General features: G+C 57.5%; 1 protein-coding gene across 2 annotated transcripts; it reads right to left on the bottom strand.

Annotated features, from left to right (window-relative positions):
• Window positions 1-204: 204 nt before the first annotated feature.
• TRPV2 (transient receptor potential cation channel subfamily V member 2) lies at window positions 205-18,827 on the bottom strand. 2 transcript variants are annotated; one of them, XM_030294931.1, is made up of 15 exons: window positions 18,538-18,825; window positions 16,486-16,803; window positions 13,993-14,126; window positions 12,288-12,581; window positions 11,368-11,666; window positions 9,412-9,585; window positions 8,887-9,042; window positions 8,184-8,279; window positions 7,231-7,301; window positions 6,584-6,749; window positions 4,562-4,628; window positions 4,115-4,452; window positions 3,059-3,186; window positions 2,215-2,294; window positions 205-412 (listed from the first exon to the last, which is right to left on the bottom strand). In XM_030294931.1, exons 2-15 carry the CDS (start codon window positions 16,683-16,685, stop codon window positions 318-320), a joined length of 2,298 nt encoding a protein of 765 aa, XP_030150791.1. In that variant the 5' UTR covers window positions 16,686-16,803; window positions 18,538-18,825; the 3' UTR covers window positions 205-317. The 2 variants fall into 2 exon arrangements, 1 of the variants encoding a protein (XP_030150791.1); XR_003964541.1 differs by lacking the exons at window positions 205-412; window positions 2,215-2,294; window positions 7,231-7,301 and having other exon boundaries at window positions 3,100-3,186; window positions 18,538-18,827.
• Window positions 18,828-19,752: the final 925 nt, after the last annotated feature.

Below are 19,752 nucleotides of genomic sequence, written 5' to 3' on the forward strand. Positions count from 1 at the left end.
CCCCCACCACACATCTGTCACGACAGCAGGTACGGCACTCAGGAAAAGACAGCCCCGAGGCTGGGGGCCAGCAGGTGAGGGTCTCCTGTGCCTGGGTTGAGGGCAACAGTAACCCAGTCCTAGACAGAAACGCTCACAGAGACATGCAGATGTCAGTCAGCCCGAGGGCCCATTAACTCTGCTTAAATAATGCTTCCAGGAGAGTTAGTCATGAGAAAATATTTATTTGTATTCGCCAGCAAAGTTCCCTGGAGCCCCAGAGCCAGCAGGTAGGGCTGGAGAGATTCCCTGGCTCTGTCCTGCATCTGGGCAGGACATCAGCAGGACTCCAGGAGCTGGAGGGGCAGGTGGTCATCCTCTGAGGCGGTGTCCTCCTCCAGTTGGACGGCCAGGACAGGCTTCTTCACGGTGCCTGTAAAAGGATGAAGAGCCCTGTGGCTTGGGCCTGGGGCTGTGTCCCCAGGAGGCAGGCGCCAGGGAAGCAGGAGGAGGCCACAGCCATGAAACCACATCCACACGCTCTGTGTGCAGCAGGTGATCCCAAAGTCGTCAGCAACCCTTCTCCCTATGTACCCACTCCTGCGGGCATTTCCTGAACCCCTGCTTTGTGCCTGTCAGGGACTTCCTCCCAGGAGCTTAAAGTCCCTGGAGGTGACAGCCTTTTGTGTTAGAATCTGGAACACCTGGCGGGAAGAAGAACCGGAGGGAAGTGAGAAGTAGGTGTCCAGGGAGCTCAGGGGAGAGAAGAGAGACGCAACCTGTAAGCAAGGCAGATTTGGACACCCATAAGGGGCAGGAATGACACTTGGACAGAGAGAACAGGGAGCAGTGTGGGGGGACTGGCTGTCACATGGAGGGACAGAGGTGTGGGAAACGGGCTGGACTTCAGCGATGTGTCTTCCCCCTGGGGGGTGAGGCCTTCCAGACAGTGGGAGGCGTACCGGGCGGGCCTTGTGTAGTTTTTGACTGCACTGGGGGCTAAGCCTGGAGCAGGAAGACTTGCCTAAAGGAGAGGGTGCAGACGGAGCCTTGCAGTGGTGCAGAAGCTGAAGACACGAGGGCTGGGGGCAGAGGAGTGAGTGGCTGCCTGAGAGGTCCTGATAATACTCAGCACCAGGCTGAGAGGGACACTGAGCAGGTGTCCAGGCCTCCTGCCCAGGTGAGGAGAGGCAGGGCTGGCACACGCATTACCCGGAAGGGCCAACCCAAGGCCGTCCCTGTTGGGGATGTCCAGTTGGAAGTCCCAGCAGGCAGTGGGTATGGGATGCTTGGGGCAAGATGAAGGGCAAGGTGACTTTCAGAGTCCCGGCCTCGAGGTGATAGGGTGGCAGGACTCAGAGGAAGGGAGGCACGCAAAGAGGGCAAGCAGGAAATCTATCAGTTTGTGAGGGCCACGGTCAGGGCCCCAGGAGCCTGGGAAACCAGAGGCTGGAGGAGTGTCCCTACCCAGGGGTCAGAGGTGACGCAGGCGCCGTTGTGGGGAGGGGTCGCGCGCCACAGTCACAGACAAGTGGAGTCTGCTGGAAAGAGAACGAGAAAGAGGAGAGCCAACCGCAGACCCAAGTGGGAGCTACTGAAGATTCCAGAAAGGGCATGCTGTGGAGACAGCTAATCCTCGAAACGGGTCTCCAGATGAGAGGCAGGAGCCAAGGCCAGTCTTGGTGGCAGGCAGCAGGGTGGAGACAGGAGGGGCCTCCACACACTTGAACGGACAGGACGCAGGCCGTGACTGGGGGGAAAGGCCTAGGAAGTGGCTTCTCCTCAGAGGGGTGGGGGCTGGGGGCTTGGGTAGGGGGGCAAAGCCGGGGATCAGCAAGGCTGGCCCTGTAGACGGGGCAGAGCCAGTGGGGGCTCCGAGAGATGCCCCCTGAGCTGTGGGATAGGTGGGAGGGGGCTCTCTAACTCGTTCCCCCAGGCGCAGCCCAGGCCTGGAAGGGTGCAGCTGAGTGGACCCGGCCAAGAGGAGGGCACGGGGAGGTGAGGGCAGGCAAACGTCCTCAGAGTGTCTCCCGGCTGACCCCCTGAAAACAGGCCGGTGAGGAGGTGGGGCTGGAGAGAAAAGGAGGGAAGGGTTTTAAGGGGGACTGGGAAGTGGCCATGGAGGTGGTCCTGCCCCAGACTGTCCGTGGCTGTGTGGCCGAGCAGACAGACACACACACACACACACGGACATCTCTCTCTCCAGAGCAGGGGCTGTGGTCCATGGCTACTCACCAGGGACGCCAGGCCCTGCTGGCTCCTCACACACCGTTGGCAGCGTCTGTTCCCACGCAGCCCAGTTCACTTCCTCCACCCTGAGGACAACAGAGCAGCCCTGAGGCTCTGGGAGGCCACCTGTGCAGCTTGCTTTGCCCCGGGCGCGGGGCCCAGGTAGACACGGGGACGGTCAGGAGAATGGGGTTTCTCCGCCCTTCTCGCTGGACACTGGGCCACCCGTCATCCCACCTGGGCCCCGTCCGGGTGGCCACCACCCCACTGCCCCCTGGGCCACGTGTCTGCGTTGGCGGAAACGGGCATCTGTCCCTTCAGGCCGTTCACAGTCACCTGGGTTGCCCTGAATACTCAGAGAAGAGTTTAGATCCTGTGTGTCTTTGTGTTCCTGGGTTCTGGAGCCCTTTTGTGGCCGCTCCGCATGCCCAAGACCCTCCCCTCTCCCACGGCAGACTTTGTTTTCTGTGGAAGGGTCGTAGCCTCTGTGGTCGGGCTGGGGGAGTTAGGAGGGCAGAGCAGACCAGCCCGGGCAAGGCTAGTGTGCTGGAACCTGAGGGCCCCTCTGGCTTCTTGGCCTCCTGAGTGTTGCCCCATTTCAGGCCGGAAGGAGCAGGTCAGGGGAGGGAAGGGACAGGACCGGCTGGGATGGCAGACTGGCATCCCTGACCTCGCCTGTCCAGGGCAGAGTCCCCTGGTGCTCCTGGGCCCTGCCTCTCCCACCAGACCTGACTGCTGGTGGCTGTCCCCTGGCTTTTACGAGAGTCAGGCCGACCCGTGGTGTGCAGTCTCCAGGGATCACTGGGTCAGCAAGGCCCCCAGGCCACCCTCCCCTGCCTCCCTCACTCACCGGAAGCACCAGCGCTCATCAGGGCTGCCATCTGGCCTGGTGCCAACGGCCAGCTTCACGCCTGCCCGCCGCTTCTTCCTTCTGCACCACCAGTAGCCATTCTCCATCTCCAGGACAGAGATGGCTTTCTGGGGACAAAGGACACATCAGACGGTAGCCAGGAGGGTACTCCACAGCACTTTGTAGAACCCAAAGTCTGCTAAGCATGTGGGTTTGAATCCAGCTCCCATGTCCAGCAGGTAATCAACCTGTGTGATGTTAGGCCCCCAACCCCTCTGAATCTCAGTTTCCCCGCTTGCAGGTGGACGGGTGTTGGGAAGTCAGCATGTGGTGAGCGCCCAGCGGTTACTTGCGTTGTCACCGATTCCAGAATTCCACACCAGCAGGTGCGGAATTTGATTTGCTCTACCCACACGTGTGCCTGCCCACCGGCACACAAGTGAATTAGGTGGGGCACAGAACTCTGCCCATGAGGGCACGGCTCGGAGAAGATAGGGGGCTTGCCCAAGGTCAGCAGTGAATCGGTGGGAGTCCAACCTTAGGGACAAGGCTTTCTGAGCACCAACTGCCCACCCTCAACCCTCCAGTCAAGAAGTAGCTATTGCTTCTTCCATGGAAGGCAGATGTCATATCAGCCCCCAGCTACAGGGCCCTCTGCTCCCCAATCCCAGGATTGCACATCCTGCCTGCCTCACCCACTAAAGCAACCCCATTGACTGTTTGATAAACACAGGACGGGAACTGCATGAGGGCCAGGACGCGATCTTGTTCTCTGCTGTGTGTTTCGCCCCGAAGAACTGAGGACTAAGCTTAGCTCGTGGTAGACACTCAAGAGATACTTGACAATGATAACCGTTAACACTTTCAGCACCTACTACGTGCCAGGCACCGTCCCCAGGGCTTTAGATCTATGAGCCCATTCAATCCCCACAACAGCCCTAGGAAGGAAGGAATGGATGAGGGGACCCAGCTCAGCTGGGTCCTGCACACTCCTCACTGTGTGGGCCCAGAACTTGGGGAAAGGGAGGGGAGCCCCCCACCGTCGCCCCGCAGTACCTGCAGCTTCCAGATGCTCCAGCTGTCGGTGGCGACACTGTTGACGGTCTCGCTCATGAGGGCAATGAGCATGTTAAGCAGCAGGATGTAGGTGAGCAGCACGTATGCCAGCAGCAGCAACAGCACAACGCCGCGGAAACGCAGCTGGTCTTGGAAGGCCAGCTCCCCCATGCCGATGGTGAACTTGAAGAGCTCCAAGGAGGCGTCCAGGATGCCACCGTATGGGGACGAGCTGCCCCCCTCGTCCTCCCGTCCCACCCCAGGCTGTGCTGCCTCCGTGACATTGGGGCCCGTGGGGACCCCGGAGTCCAGGGCTTCCCGGCTCAAGCTCACCAGGGCTGCAGGAGGGAGAAAGGGGGATCCTCAGCCTGGGGAGACCAGGGGGCAGCCTCGAGGGTGTACAGAGTGGGCAAGGGAGAGGCAGGGGCCAGAGGGGGGAGTCCTTACCTACAGCGAAGCCGAAAAGGAAGACTAAGTAGACCAGCAGGAAGCGGAGTAGGTCCCGCAGGATGACCTAGAACACACACACCCAGGAGCCGGAGTGGGTGGCCGGCCCATCGGGCATGACCTACAACCCCTGCCTCCGCCCTGAGCATGGGTTCCCCTGTACACACCATGCACACACACACACACACACACACACACAAATCTGTGCATCCCACACCGAACAGACCGGTCTTTTAACATCACTTTCTTGCTTACAACCATCCAGGGTGAAAACATGAAGCACAGAATTACCCTGTGATCCAGAAATTCCACGTCTGGGCAATAGACCCAAAAGAACTGAAAGCAGAGACCCAAACAGGTACTTGCACTCCCCTGTTCAACCAACGCAAGCATCCATTGATGCGTAAAGGGATAAACAAAATGGGGTATATACACACGGTGAAATGTTACTCCGCCTTAAAAAGGAATGAGATTCTGAGACGCGCTACAACATGGATGAAACGGGAGGACACTGTGCTGACTGAGCCTAGCCAGTCCTAAGAGGACACAAACTGTAGGATCCCACTTCTATGAGCTACCTAGAGGAGTCAAATTCATAGGGACAGAAGGAAGAATGGTGTTGGGGCGCCTGGGTGGCTCAGTTGGTTAAGCATCCGACTTGTTTGTGGGCTCTGTGCTGACAGCTTGGAGCCTGGAGCCTGCTTTGGATTCTGTCTCCTTCTCTCTCTGCCCCTCCCCCAATCATGCTCTGACTCTCTCTCTCTCTCTCTCTGTCAAAAAATGAATAAGCATTAAAAAAAAGAAAAAAAGAATGATGTTGCTAGGGGCTCAGGGAGGGGAGTGGGGAGTTCATGTTGAATAGGGGGACAGAGTTTCAACTCTGTAGATGGATGATACTTAATACTGTCCCCTAAAGGTAGGATAATATTATGAGGGTATTTAATATCACTAAATGTCACTTAAAAATGATTAAGATGGGGGAGGCTGGGTGGCTCAGTCGCTTAAGCCTCCGACTCTTGGTTTTGGCTCAGGTCATGATCTCGTGGTTGGTGAGATCGAGCCCAGCATCGGGGTCCGTGCTGAGTGTGGGAACTGCTTGAGATTCTCTCTCTCCCTCTTCTCTGCCCCTCCCCCACTTGTGCTCATGCATGTGCACTCTCAAAAATAAAAATAAATTATTAAGATAGTACATTTTGTAATGTATATTTTGCCACAATTAAAAACATTTTTTTAAACCTCTGGGGCTTCCAGACCCCTCCCCATGGACAACAAATCCCCAACTTCTTCCCTCCACTCACTCTGCCCAGCCTCCTTGCTCTGTCCCAAGTGCTCCAAGCTTGTTCTGGCTCCTGGCCTTTGCCTCCGATGCTGCTTCTCTGAGTCTGCGCTGGCTAAGTCATTTTTCTGGTCTCATCCATCACCTCTTCAGAGAGGTCTCCCAGACCATCCCATCTAAAGCACCCGCTGCCCCACGTCATTCCCCAAGGCACCGGCCTATGTATTTCCTCCATAGCATTCAGCCACCTGTAATGTTCTCATCTATTCCTCTTAGTGTTTCCATTTCCCTTACCAGAATGTCAGATGCAGGAGGGTTGAGGACTTGTCTGTTTTGTTAGCAAACAAAGGAGCGTATTCCAACACTTAGAACGGGACCTGGCCCACACCTCAACTTTTGTTGAATAAATAAATGAACGCAGACACATCCATATGCCCAGGTGTCCCAGGACACAGGCACATAGATGAGCTCATGTGCATCGTCTCTGCTCCTTCGGTGTGCAAGGATGCACTAGCAAACATACAGATATCCTTGTGTTTGCTCAAACCCATGCAGAGCGCAGACCGCTGAGGGCAGGTGTGTGCACGCTGGTACTCGTGCTCGTGCTTGAACTTGGGTTTGTGATGCACAGGCAGACATGCTCGTGTTCTCCTCTGCCCAGGAGGAGGGCGCCTGCCTGCTGAGGCCAAGAGGGTCCCGTCGGCACGGTGTCCAGCTTTGCCTGGTCACCGCGCCCCGTCTCTCACCTTCTGGATCATGACACTGTAGATGCCCGTGTGTTGCAAGCCACGTGTGTAGTAAAGCAGGTTCAGCCAGCCCAGCACCAGCGAGGACACCAGCAGGGGCAGGTACCACTCGACGGCCAGGAAACGCAGCACCTGGGACACCACCGTGAGCAGGGCCTGAATCAGGCTGCGTGGGAACAGAGTTCAGGTCAGCTTGCAGGCCACCTGGCGAGCTCCCTCCGCCCCCACTTGCCCCCACTGGCCGGCACCGACCACCCCTGCCTCTCCCACCATCCATCCATCTAGATGGATGAGAAGTCCTCCATCTGCCTGGGACTGGACCCAATCAGGGGTCATTTAATCCCTGTGGGCCTCAGGTCCCTCCCCTGTAAAACGGGGGTACTAGGAACAGCACCTGACTCATGGGGCATTTGTGCAGATTCAGTGAGCCACAACATGTAAAGAGTTCAGGCTCCGCTGGCACGTAGCGCTCAGGGCACGTAACTATGACGAGCACAAGGAGCCCCAGGCCAGACAGCCTGCACTTTGGTCCAGGCCCCTGGCGCTCCCCGGCTCCTGTCCTCGCCTCTCCAGCCGGCCTGGCGCCTGATGCCACACCAGCCGCTCCCCGGGGCTGAGACAGGGGAAGGGAGTGAGGCCCCACGTACAAGAGGATTTCAAAGTAGCTGTCCAGGAACGAGATCCAGATGAACAGACGGCGTCTCCAGAAGTACCACAGCTGTGGGGGGAGGAGGTGGGGGGGGGGAGGAGGGGGGAAGGAGAGGAGCAGGGGGTGGGGCGGAAATTTGCTGTCCAGGCCACAGAGCAGCCCTGCTGGGCTCCCCACTGCGTCCCCTGCCTGCCGGCCTGGCTTTGTGGAAGTCTGGCCGGGACCACCTCACAGGCTCAAACAGCATCTTGGACTTTTGCGGGGTGGGGACGGGGGCTCATGCTAGCTGAGAAAGCTGTGAAGCCTGTTTCCAAAAAGTGCGGCCACCCACAGACGCCCGGACAATGCCAGGCGCCTCCTCGCTCCCTGTGGACCCAGGCGAAGAACTCACTCACTACTCAGGCCTAGGGGAAGAGCTCCTTTGCCTCTCCTCACCCCGGCCCCACGGGGACCCTCCTGTACTCCAGCCAACCTGGATCTGGTACCAAAGTCCCACCCACTCTGAGACAGGCTCCATGGCACAGTGTCCAGCCTGTCTCCTGCACTCTCACCTGAAAAGGAGCCACCGGGGGAGTCGGGCTGAGCGCACCTGCCCCAGCCTGTCTGTGCTCCCCGCCACCCCCAGGAGGAATGTCCCAGCCCGGCCGAGGGACCTGGGGGTGGGGGCTTCCAGCTCCACTTTCCAGGGAGCAGAGCTGGCGTGGCGAGGAATCATGGGAGTCATTTGCCGCCCCTCAGAAACCCCAGAAAGCACAGCAGGGAGATACTGGCCCCAGAACCCAAGGCCCTCAGCTGCCCGAGGCTGGTAGTGACGGGACAGTTCCCCGGAAATGAAGGGATTGTGGTTAACTCAGTCTAAGTCTCCTCCTAGGGGAATTCTAGTTTGTTTCTGGGAGCCACACGGAGTGCTGGGGTCATGGGGTGCGGAGGGGGGATGGGAGGAGCCCTCACCTGGCCCACGAGGAGGTAGACACCCCCAAGCAGGATCAGGATGTGGCCCAGCAGCAGCATGGAGCCTCCAGTCGTCACTTTCAGGGAGAGGAAGGCCTGCGAAAGAGACACTCTGGTAGGACCTGGGACCCGAGTCCCCTCCCAACAGTGACGCTCCTCGCTGAGGGCCCATTCTGAGCATGAGCTGTTGGAGAGGCCACACAGGGCAGCACAGGGAACGTGGGCTCCCGGGCAGGCCCCCCCGACCCCCAGATTCTAGCCTGTTGTAGAGGCACGCTGTATAGTGGTTATGACGGTGGGTTCAGATCCCATCTCCCCCACTGACAGCCTGCGTGAGCCTGGATAAGTCACTTAACCTCTCTGTGCGTCCCTCCCGTCAACTGTAAACCGGGGATGCTAACAGTTCATCGTTCTCAGAGGGCTGCTCTAAGCATTAATTAAATAAGCTAACACATGTCACTCCCTGGAAATACTTTGTCACCTATGGTGAGCACCCAGCCCGTATTAGCAGCGTGCTTATCATCTCCGTGTTGCTGGCTTCGGTACCCACTAGCTGCGCGAGAGCTCGGGTGTGTCACAGTGTTATCAGGTGCAGGTGGGGGTTGGCAATCCCTGCCCTATCTTCTTCCGAGGCTGGTCCCAGGGGGCCTCCCTCCCCAGCATGCGCCCCATCCCCTCCCCCCCCACCCCCCACCTGCTGTACCTTCTCCAGGGCGGGCTGGTGGTAGGCAACAGCAGTGAAGAGGAACATGTACATCAAGTAACACAGGAAGTTGAAGAAGAATCTGGGGATTAGCAGATCCCATTTCGCCTGTAGCAGTTTGTTCAGCGGCTCCAAAACCACCATCCGGTGTCGGTGCTGGGGTGGGAGTGTGAGAGCTGGTACATACAGGGGTCTGCTCATGTCAGGCTCAACACGAGGGCTGAGGGAAATGGGGGGGGGAGCCCCAAATGACCCCGCCCCACCGGCCTCTACCCCACCCTCGTGGCTATGGGCTGGCAGAGCGCCTCATCCTCCAGTCCAGAGCAGGTGGCCACCGGGACCCCCGCATGCTCCCCATGGGCGTGGGACCGGTGTGTGGAATGAGCATGGGCCCAGAGGCTGAGGTCGGGGCGTGCAGCCACATCCCCACTGGCACAGCCACAGGGCACGTCCAGGAGGCAGCCCTGAAGTATGGAGCTCTGCCAGGCCCCCTTTGCACCCCTCCCCGGGTCCCAGTGGGCTCACCGGGCTTCTGCAATGAAAGGCGATGATCTCCAGCACTGAGTTCTCCTCCCAGCTGTCCACAGAGGCCAGGTCATACAGCGACACCCGGACAGGCCCATAGCACCACTCGGTAAACTTCCGGGAAAGTGGCTGGCACGGCCCTGAGAACTCCCGCTGCAGGATGTGTCTGAAAATCTGCAGGGTGAGGCAAGTGATCTTGGCCTGCGTGGCCACCTCCCAGCACTGACCAGGAGGCTGGGAGCTAGTCGGTACCCTGCAGACCTGCCCACCATCTACAAAGCTACAAGCAGACACCCGCAGGGGTGCCTGAGTGGCTCAGTCGGGTAAACTTCCGGCTCTTGGTTTCAGCTCAGGTCATGATCTCATGGTTCGTGAGTTCGAGCCCTGCATTGGGCTCTGCACTGACAGTGTATAGCCTGCTTGGGATTCTCTCTCTCCCCTCTCTCTCTGTCCCTACTCTGCTTGTGCACTCTCTCTCTCAAAATAAATAAACTTAGGGGAGCCTGAGTGGCTCAGTCAGTTAAGTGGCTGACTACGGCTTAGGTCATAGTCTTGTGGTTTGTGGGTTCAAGCCCGGCATCAGGCTCTGTGCTGACAGTTTGGAGCCTGGAGCCTGCTTTGGATTTTATGTCTCCCTCTCTTTCTGCCCCTCCCCAGCTCATGCTCTGTCTCTCTCTCTTTCTCTCAAAAATAAATAAACACTAAGAAAAAATTTTTAGGAACACTTGGGTGACTCATTCAGTTAAGCATCTGACTTCAGCTCAGGTCATGATCTCACGGTCTGTGGGTTCGAGCCCTGCATCGGGCTCTGTGCTGACAGCTCAGAGCCTGGAGCCTGCTTCAGATTCTGTGTCCCCCTCTCTCTCTGCCCCTCCCCAGGTTGTGCTCTATCTTGCTCTATCTCTCAAAAATAAATAAATGCTAGAAAAATATAAAAAAATTTTTTTAATTAAAAATAAAAAAAAAAACAGATACACGCACACAGCCCGTACACACAGATCCTTGTGTGTATAAACTCTTCTCACACACCCTCACATGCTCAGCCACAGTGTAAATATTCTCATCGGCTCACATATGTTCAGACCTGCCAGTGAACCTGGCTCTTCCTTCCCCACTTCTGCCCTGAGGTCTCTTCCTTGGAGCCCCTACATGGCAGAGGGACCCCAGCCCAGAGGTCCTTGAGGCCCCTCGAGACCAGAGGTTCCCGGCTACACAGGTGTGTACCCTTCTGTGGTCAGAGCTCAGAGCTTCCACCAGACTAGAAAGCATCCCTAACTCGAACAGGTTAAGAAGCAGTTTGTTTTGGGGCGCCTGGGTGGTGCAGTCGGTTAAGTGTCCGACTTCAGCCAGGTCACGATCTCGCGGTCCGTGGGTTCGAGCCCCGCGTCAGGCTCTGGGCTGATGGCTCGGAGCCTGGAGCCTGTTTCCGATTCTGTGTCTCTCTCTCTCTCTCTCTCGGCCCCTCCCCTGTTCATGCTCTGTCTCTCTCTGTCCCAAAAATAAATAAAAAACGTTGAAAAAAAAAATTTTAAAGAAGCAGTTTGTTTTGGGGTGCCTGGCTGGCTCAGTCGGTGGAGCATGTGACTCGTGCTCTCGGGATTATGAGTTCAAGCCCCAACTTGGGTGTAAAGATTACTTTAAAAAAACGGGGGTGGGGGTGCTTAAGTGGCTCAGTTGGTTGAGCAGCCGACTCTTGAATTCAGCTCAGGTCATGATCCCAGGGTCATGGAATCAGCTCCAAGTTGGGCTCCATGCTGAGCATGGAGACTGCTTAAGATTCTCTCTCTCTCTCTCTCTCTCTCTCTCTCTCTCTCTCTCTCTCTTTCAAAATAAATAAGCTTAAAAAAAAAAAAAGGCAGAGAGACCAATGATCTAGAATGTTGCCCCAGGCTCTTTCTGCAGAAAAATCAAAGGGGGTCCTGTTGCTTCCTGGAAAGGTGGGGGCCAGGCACTCACCTCGATTTTGCCCTCCTTGGCGGCCAGCTTCAGGGGCGTGAGGCCCTGCAGGTTGGGGATGTCTTCGAGCTGCACTGTGGGGCAGAGGCGGGCGCCGGCTCGGAGAAGCCCATCGTACATGCGGATCACCAGCGCACTGTTCTCGGCCGAGTTATCTGCGATCATCACCAAGGCGTGCAGGGCAGTGTTGCCCAGTGAGTCGGCCGCCTGCAGGCTGGCAGGCTGATGCCGGTTCTCCAGGAGGTAGGTCACCACATCCCACTGCTTGGTGCACGCGGCCAGAGAGAGGGGCAGCTCGCCTGGGGGTCAAGAGGGACAGCTTGAGCCTCAGGCCTCCCAGCTTCCACCTGACTACGCCTCACATCCCCAGGACAGAACGCCGGGCCCCCTTTAAGAGAGTCAGGCCTCGGGACCCCAGGTCCGCCCGGGCCTGTGCTGAGAGGGAAGAGGGTCCCAAGCCCCATTTAGGGCGGCTGTGCCTTTTCCTATGAGCCCTGGTAAAGTCATTTCTGTCCAGCTCTTGACCCCAGGGAGAGGTGACCGAAGCTTTTTTACTATCTAAAGGCTCAGAACAGAGGTCAGCCAACCAAGGTTCCCATCTCCTTGCCTCCTTCTCTTTTCTTCACCAGAGCCCAGCTCCACTGCCACCTGGCATCGACACCCCTTTAGACTTTCCCCCACACCGGTTCCGCCAGCCCATTCCCCTGTCCTGGTCTGGGAGCGGATGTGTGACGAGCTTCCTTGGCCAGACAAGGCTAAAACATCTCCTAAGACAAACTGCTTTCGCAGGCAGCCCGGTGACTAGAAGCACGAGCCCTTGGGGGTCAGACAGATCTGAGTTTAAGGGTCAGCTCTGCCACACATTTACCGTGCGACCTCGTCCCCTCTGCACCTCAGTTTACCCAAGAAAGGCTCCTCACCGAAGTAGAAGCAAGTCCCTTGGCTCTTCTTCTGGAAGAAGTGGCCACAGGCCCGGGCATGCACATTGGCCCCATTCTCCACCAAGAGCTTCACACACTGCAGGCTCCTCTTCTCGATGGCAATATGCAGGGCACTGTGGCCTCGGTAGTACTCATCCGTGCACTGGGCGTTGACCAGGGGCTGGGGATTGCCAGAGTCCCGGTCAATCTGCAGCAACGGCAGGATGCAGGCGTTGGCCCCATCCCGAAGGTTCAACACGGCCTTCATCAGGCACGTCTTACCCGTGGAGCCCTCTGTGGGAGAAGGGGAGGGGAAGGGGCACCAGGGTGCTCAGACCTGGAGTGGCCGGGCTGCCCACCAGCCCCAAAGCACCCCTTGGGAGGATAAAAAAAGATTGTCACACACGACCGGTGGAAACACAGCCATGCGATAGGGTATTAAGGCTCCAACCAACAGGTATTAAACTACCAACAGGTATGGCTACAATTTCTGCCCTAGAAAATAGGTTTCTAGGACGTAATTTGTCCTATGCGCAACGTTGTCTATAGAACACCCGGAGCAATATTCGTTAAACGGCTCCATCATTTGATAGCTCTCTCCTTAGGCAAGTCACTTGGCCTCTCTTGACCTCGGTGTTCCTGACTGTAAAATGGGAATGTTGCAGGGCTGTTATAAGGGTCAAACGGAATCACATACAAAATTCTTGGCACACAGAGGGCCTGGCACCCAGTACGTTGAGGTCAAAAACGACAACCAACCTAAATGGCCACCGTTGAGGAATAGTTAACTAAATCCTGGTAAATGTACACAACAGAAAAGCTCTGCAGCTGTTAAAGTGACCGGGTTAGAAGTCTATGCACTCAAGTGTAAGTTGTCACAAATGGGTATATATGGCCCGACCCCTTACGTAAATATATACCTGATAGATTTTTTTTTTAATTTTTTAATGTTTATTTATTTTTGAGACAGAGAGAGACAGAGCATGAATGGGGGAGGGGCAGAGAGAGAGGGAGACACAGAATCGGAAGAAGGCTCCAGGCTGTGAGTGGTCAGCCCAGAGCCTGACGTGGGGCTCGAACTCACGAACCGTGAGATCGTGACCTGAGCTGAAGTGGGACGCTCAACCGACTGAGCCACCCAGGCGCCCCTATACCTGATAGATTTAAATGGTTTGAAAAGATATATCCCAAGTCATGAACAGGGATCCAGGATGTCGTAACGTTTTTAACCTCACCTTATACATTTCATTATGGTCAGAATCTTCTGGAATGCACAAATGTTACTTTTCTGACATTGGGGCTGATTTTCTAATCAGGCCAAACCATAAAGATGTTTAGATTTGGGGCAAAAATAATGACACTGTTATTTTAAGATGAAAGGAAAAGAAAAGAAGAAAAGAAAAAAGGAAAGGAAAGGAAAGAAAAGAAAAAAGGAAAAGAAAAAAGACAAAAGATGCACTGTGAACCAGTGAGTATCCATTTGGCCACCAAGGTGGGCTGAAGATGGCGGAGGTTGGCCAGGAGCCAGGGGGAGGGGAGGGAGCAGGAGGCACAGCCGTGACCTCAATGAGCTGCCCTCAGCTCTGTCGGCAGGGCCTCCCTGCAGCCATTTAGGCAGGAGGGCTGCTAAGAACAGTCACCTCTTGGCTCCTGACCACAGTCAAGGCCAACCAGTCAGCCGAGTCTCAGCACAGGGCAGGCCTACCTGTGTACTCTGAGTCGGTGAGGTACTTGCTGGTCCGGGACAGGTACTCTGCTAACCCAGCCAGATCCTCGGGGACGCCCCGGGCCACCACGCTGAAGAGCCGGTCACGGTCAAAGCGGTTTGGGTCTGGCTGGCTGTGGGGATGTGACTTGTGTCTGATGCTGTGGAAGAACCATGCTTCCCCCCACCCCGAATGCCCCCCATCCCAGGGAGTCCTTCCAGGGCATCCTGTGAGCACTGGGCACCCTGCAGGCCCGAGAGCCCTCTGGGAGCCCTTCTGAGGGCCTCTGCCCAGCGCACACCAAGGAGACCCCAAGTGCCCAGAGTCCTAGCAGGTGGAAGAGGGCCTGTCCAGGGCACTAGTCCCCAGCATCCCCACGACTCCAGATTTTTTTCCGCATCAGGCGCTTATCATTTGCCAGGTGGCTCGATGGTCTTACAACAGGCTCATTATCCCAGAGAGGATTTCAGCACAGGAACCTGTCATGCTCTTGAGCGGGAGTCCAGGTGGGGATGGGACCACAGGAGGTACCCACAGACTGTTAGGGGCTGTATGCCCTGCTGGCCTAGACAAAAGAATCAAGAAAAGGCCTCATCCTCTCAGAAACCAGCTCTAGGGGCGCCTGGGAGGCTCAGTCGGTTAAGTGTCAACACTTGATTTCACGGTTCAGGTCATGATTTCATAGGTTGGTGAGTTCGAGTCAGGCTCTGCAGCAGAGCTTGCTTGGATTCCCTCTCTCTCCCTCTCTCTCTGCCCCTCCCCTGCTCACACACTTTCTCTCTCTCAAAATAAATAAATAAACCCCAAAAAAGTTAAATAAATAAATAAGAGAACCCCCGATCCTCTCAGAAACCATCTCGAGACTGATAACGGTGTGGTTGCACCTTTAACCCTCACTTCAGCCCTTGGGGTCAGCAATCTCTATTTTCTCCATTACCTCCAAAGAGGTAAAGTAACTCGCCCAAAGCCACATGCGCAGGACTGGGGCTCACCTGGGGGAAGTCGTCTAACTCCAGACCCTGACTCCTAACCCCCAGAAAAATTCTAGGCTGGGCAGACAGAAGTTTCTCAGAGACACAGGGGCCTAGCGCTGAAACCTATCAGATGCTCACCAGAGTTTTACCGAGAAACCACACTTCTGGGAAAGGCCCCAGAAGAGGTCTGGCAGCCCCTCAGCATCTAGCAGTTTCTGGTGACAGGGGAGGGAGGGGAAGGAGTGTGGGGTTCCCCTCCTGGGCCTGACGCTATTTACAGAGGCCAGCCTGCCCCTGGGGCTTCTGGAACCGTCACCAGTGGATATAAAGGGACAAAAAGAGGTGGGAGACCATTGGAAGCTCTGGGGACCCTCAGGTCGCAGCTTCACCAAGGAAGGGTTAGTGACTCTCTAATGAGCAGGGGACTGTTGGGCTCAGTCATGTGTTAAGCTGTGGCTGTGTGACTGATAGAGCCAGGCCCTGCCTCCCCCACACCAGTTAGTCGCGCGTCTGCCTGGCCTGGCCAGACATACCATCATCTGCCTAGCAGACCACGTGGCCGCGACATGCCCGAGAGGACTCTGTGGCTGACTGGGGAGCCCTATGGGCAGTCTGGCCGGAGGAAGGGGCCATTTGGACAAAATACTTCCCGTCACTGGGTGGCATCACAGTCTTGGAGCGGGGAAACCCAACAAGAGCACAGACTGAGGCACTGAGGGGCATCGAGGGACCTATTCTGCCTGCCAGGGGGACTACTCAGCTCCCAGAAGCCTCGCTCGCAGCCTCCCCTGCCCGGCTCTGAATCTGACCGAGGCCTTCCGACGCAAACGACACAGGGGCTCTGGGCTGGGAGCCAAGGCTGGTGCCACGTCTCAGACACGAGGAGAGAGGAAGGGGCTTTCCTGGCAGAGTCCCGCCTCGCCCACGAGGATTCTCCAGCCTCGCACATCAGACCTCACGCTGAGGGGGGATGCCAGGCGAGCCCCCCACGCACCCAAAAGCTGGGAAGTCATATACCCCCGGCAAAAGTGGGCTCGCACTGTCTGAACTGGTACTGATCACAGGAGGCTCAAAGTGAAGCAGACTCCTAGCAGAAGCCCCCCAGAGTCCCCTGGGCAACAGGTCCAGCCCTCGAGCAGAAGAGCAGAACCCAGGAGCACCCAGGACACTGCCAGATGTCCCTGACTCTCAACTCAACTTGGACCGGAATGTGGATCACGCTAGCATCCCCGCAGGGACTGTGACGCACAAGGGTCAGGGCACACACAAGGGGTTGCAAGGGTCTGTTGAGTACTTCCAGACGGAAGAGCATGTCCCTGTGAAGAAGAACAGGACCTCAGAAGGCAGAAGGCCAGGAATGAGGAAGGTTCCAGAGGGATCAACCCCAGAGAGCAGAGCAGGGTTATGCCTGTCAGGCCCAGGAGCCATCACAGCCAGACTGAGGACCTCCCTCCACCCCTGGCCATCAAGTCTGACTCAGGGTGCTCCCCTGGGCCCCACCCCCATTTGCTGCCTCACCTGACACCTGTTCCTTTGCGGTAGTTGAGGTTCACTTTGATCTGAGGGGGGCAGTTCCGGTCTTCGCTCTGGAATGGTGACTCCATGGGGGGCGGCCCGTCCCCAAGGCCCAGCTTTCCTTTGTCTGCCTCAGTGCCATCTTCTTGGCCTCCGTCTGACGTCTGGAGCCTGAAAGTGGGAGAGCTGGAGGGCGAGGCCATCCTAAGGGGAGGAGGCTGCTCTGTCTGGCTCAAACCTCAGTGGAGACCGAGTTGTCAGAGGCTCCTCCTTCCCTCCTTCTTCCCAGTCCTGGGTTGGGGTAAGAGGTCTGGCTGGGGCCTGCAAAAGAGAAGTTTAGGGGGCACTTGGGTGGCTCAGTCAGTTAAGCAGCCGACTCTTGATTTCAGTTCAGGTCATGGTCTCACAGTTCGTGAGTTCGAGCCCCACATCAGGTTCTGTGCTGACAGTGTGGAACCTGCTTGGGATCCTCTGTCTCCCTCTCTCTCTGCCCCTTCCCAACTCGTGCTTGCTCTCTTTCTCTCTCTCTCTCTCTCTCAAAAAAAAAAAAAAAGAATAAACATTAAAAAAAGAGAGAGAGAGAGAGAAGTTTAGATAGAAGCTGAGTACAAGTAGACCCACCCACCGAGTCAGACCGTCGGGAGGGGGAGAAAGGCCAGGGTGAGGAGAGGGAGGGAGGTTTCCGGTGTGAGGATGGAATGGGGAAGAACAGGGACCCAGTGGGTCTGCCTACTGACGTAGTCCCACGGGAAGGGTTGAGACTGTCCCTGACTTTCCCTCCCTCTGATATCTGAGAGGCCACAGCCCCTGGTCCGGGGAAACAAACGTTTGGGGTCACAGCACAAACACAGCATTTCTCTACATAACATCTTGCCCAGTGGCCAATCTTCGCAACAGATAAGAGTGCGGCTGTAGGCACCAGAGGCGGGTCATCGAACCTCTTGCCACAGGACGGGAGCATTCTGGGGGAGGCGGTTGGAAAACCGCTGGTCTCTCAGACCTCTCGTTTTGCTACCAGGACAACTAAGGCTCAGAAAGGGGAAGTGACTTCCCTGAGGTCGTCAGCTGTTGGCAGGGCCTGGTCTAAAACCACAGCACGCTACCATGATGTCCTTCTTCAGTTCTCCAAGTCTTTCAGGGCCCATCTGTGTTTTCAGTCTGACTCATCTCTGAGGGCATTGAATGCCACCTCTCTGTGCTTTAGGGTCTCTGGGGGCTACAGAGTGGGGAGGGAGCCCCCTGGCTGGCTGCCCAAACTCCCTCTGACAGTCCCACCTCTCGGGCCCTAAGTGGGGCTCTGGGCCCTGACACCTCTTGGTGGGAGAATGGAAACCACAGCCTCCATCACATGGCAAGGGGTGGGGCCCCAGTTGGGGGCAGGGGGAAGGCCTCGGAGCCCCCTAGTGGGTAGAAGCAGAAAGAAGGAAGACAGAGTCAGCTATGGGTGGGGAGACAGCAGGGTGGGAGAAGGGGACAGGGAGCAGAAACAAGGGCGAGAAGATGAGAGGCTGGATGGTGACAGGGCTTGGGCTGGGCCCCGTCCAGCTTCAGGCTCCCACAGCCCTCAGGGACCTGGGGTTGGGGGGCATTTTCCCACAGAAGCAAGAGAGGCGGGGACCTGGCTAGCTGACTCAACATGTAGACTTGTTTGTTTTAGGTTTTTTACTTCAACATGACCCACCATCTATCTAGAAAGATGGGGCGTCCTTCCCAAGCCACACACCGTTTAGCCTGGCTTATGTCCCTAACCATCCCCCCGACCCCCGATCTGCCTCCTCGGCTGCCCCCCAGCCCACCGTTCCCAAGCCTCAGCAGCAACAGCTACCTGTCGGGCCCCTGCCGCCTGTCCTGCAGCTCTTACCCGCCCCAGGCAGGGAGGAAGGGGTCTGGCAGTCCAGGTAGAGGCGGGAGCCCCTTGAAGACCCTCACTTGGGCTGGAGAAGCAGGCAGCCTCCCCCCACCCCCCCACTGCGGCTTCCCCGCCCCGATCGGTCGCTGTCAGGTTCCAGGCACCTTCCCCCCTCCCCAATGTGCCCCGATCGCCCACCGACTTACCCCGCGGGCCGAGGCCAGGGCGTGGCGGCCGGGGCTGCGGACCCGCCGGGATCCCGTGCCTCCGGGGCGGCGGGGGCTGCGGGAGGAAGTGAGGCAGGGAGGGCGGCGGGCGTTGACAGCCGGGAGCCGCAGAACCTCCCCAAGCCTGCTCTGAGCTCCGCCAGGGGCTGCGGTCTCGGGGTGTTGCGCACCCTCAGCCCACCCGGCCTGCAGGCATGGTGGGGAGTGGGGTTAAGTCTCCCGGGTCAGGACGGGCTGGCCATCCGCGAGTGACCGGCTGGACCACTGGCCACACCCTGCTCTCGGGGAGACACGCCCCGCCTCCCCACCCCCACTGTGTCTAGCCGGGGATGGCCCAGGTGGGGGGGGGGGGCAAGCAGAGGCAACCCTCGGGTGCTGGGGCCTTGCCGCAGGTGGGAGCTGGCACGGAGTGGGGGGTCCTTGCCCCGCTGTGCCGACCTCTGCCTCCTCCCCTTCCCCACCACATGCCTTCTCAGGCTGGGAACTGGTTGACCCGTCCCAGGGCAGACGGAGCTAATGTGGACGGACCCCAGGGAGAGGACAGACCCAGCCCAGCACATGACTCTGGGAATGCACGCCACCCGACCAACTAACTAGGAATCTGAGGGGATTTTCCCACCTCTCTCGGGCTTTCCTCCTGCCCCCCTAGCAGGGGGCCCTGTCAGCTCCACACCCCTTAGCGAAAGACGCTTCCAGCACCTACCAGCAGGGGGGGGCAGGGAGGCCTCCAGGCACTGCAGAGATGAGAACTCCCTGCCCCCAGCTGGGTACGGATTCCGCACTGGGGCTTGAAGTCACGGTCGCCCTCCAAGTAGCCCTGGGACACCTTCCTCTCCCGAGCTCCCTAACACCCAGTCCCTGCCCCAAACCTACCAAATTGTCTCCATCTCTGTCCGGTCGAAACCACTATCATCTCTCCCCTGGGAGACTGGAGGCACCTACAAACGGGTCTCCCTGCTTCACTCCAACTCCACCCCTCACCCTCATAATCCATTCCCCGTGCAGCAACTGGAAGGATCTTTCGAAAATGAAACCCAGATCACCCCCAGTCCCCACTTAACCCCACCTGCCACCCCAAACGATGGCTTCCCTTGGGACTTAGAATCAAATGCAAACTCCATGCCCTGCAACCCTGGGCAGTCTAGATGCTCTTTTCCATTGCTTTACCTCCACCGTGTCTTACACGTTGCACTC

This window comes from Lynx canadensis, chromosome E1 (genome assembly GCF_007474595.2).
Source record: "Lynx canadensis isolate LIC74 chromosome E1, mLynCan4.pri.v2, whole genome shotgun sequence".
Lineage (NCBI taxonomy): Eukaryota > Metazoa > Chordata > Mammalia > Carnivora > Felidae > Lynx > Lynx canadensis.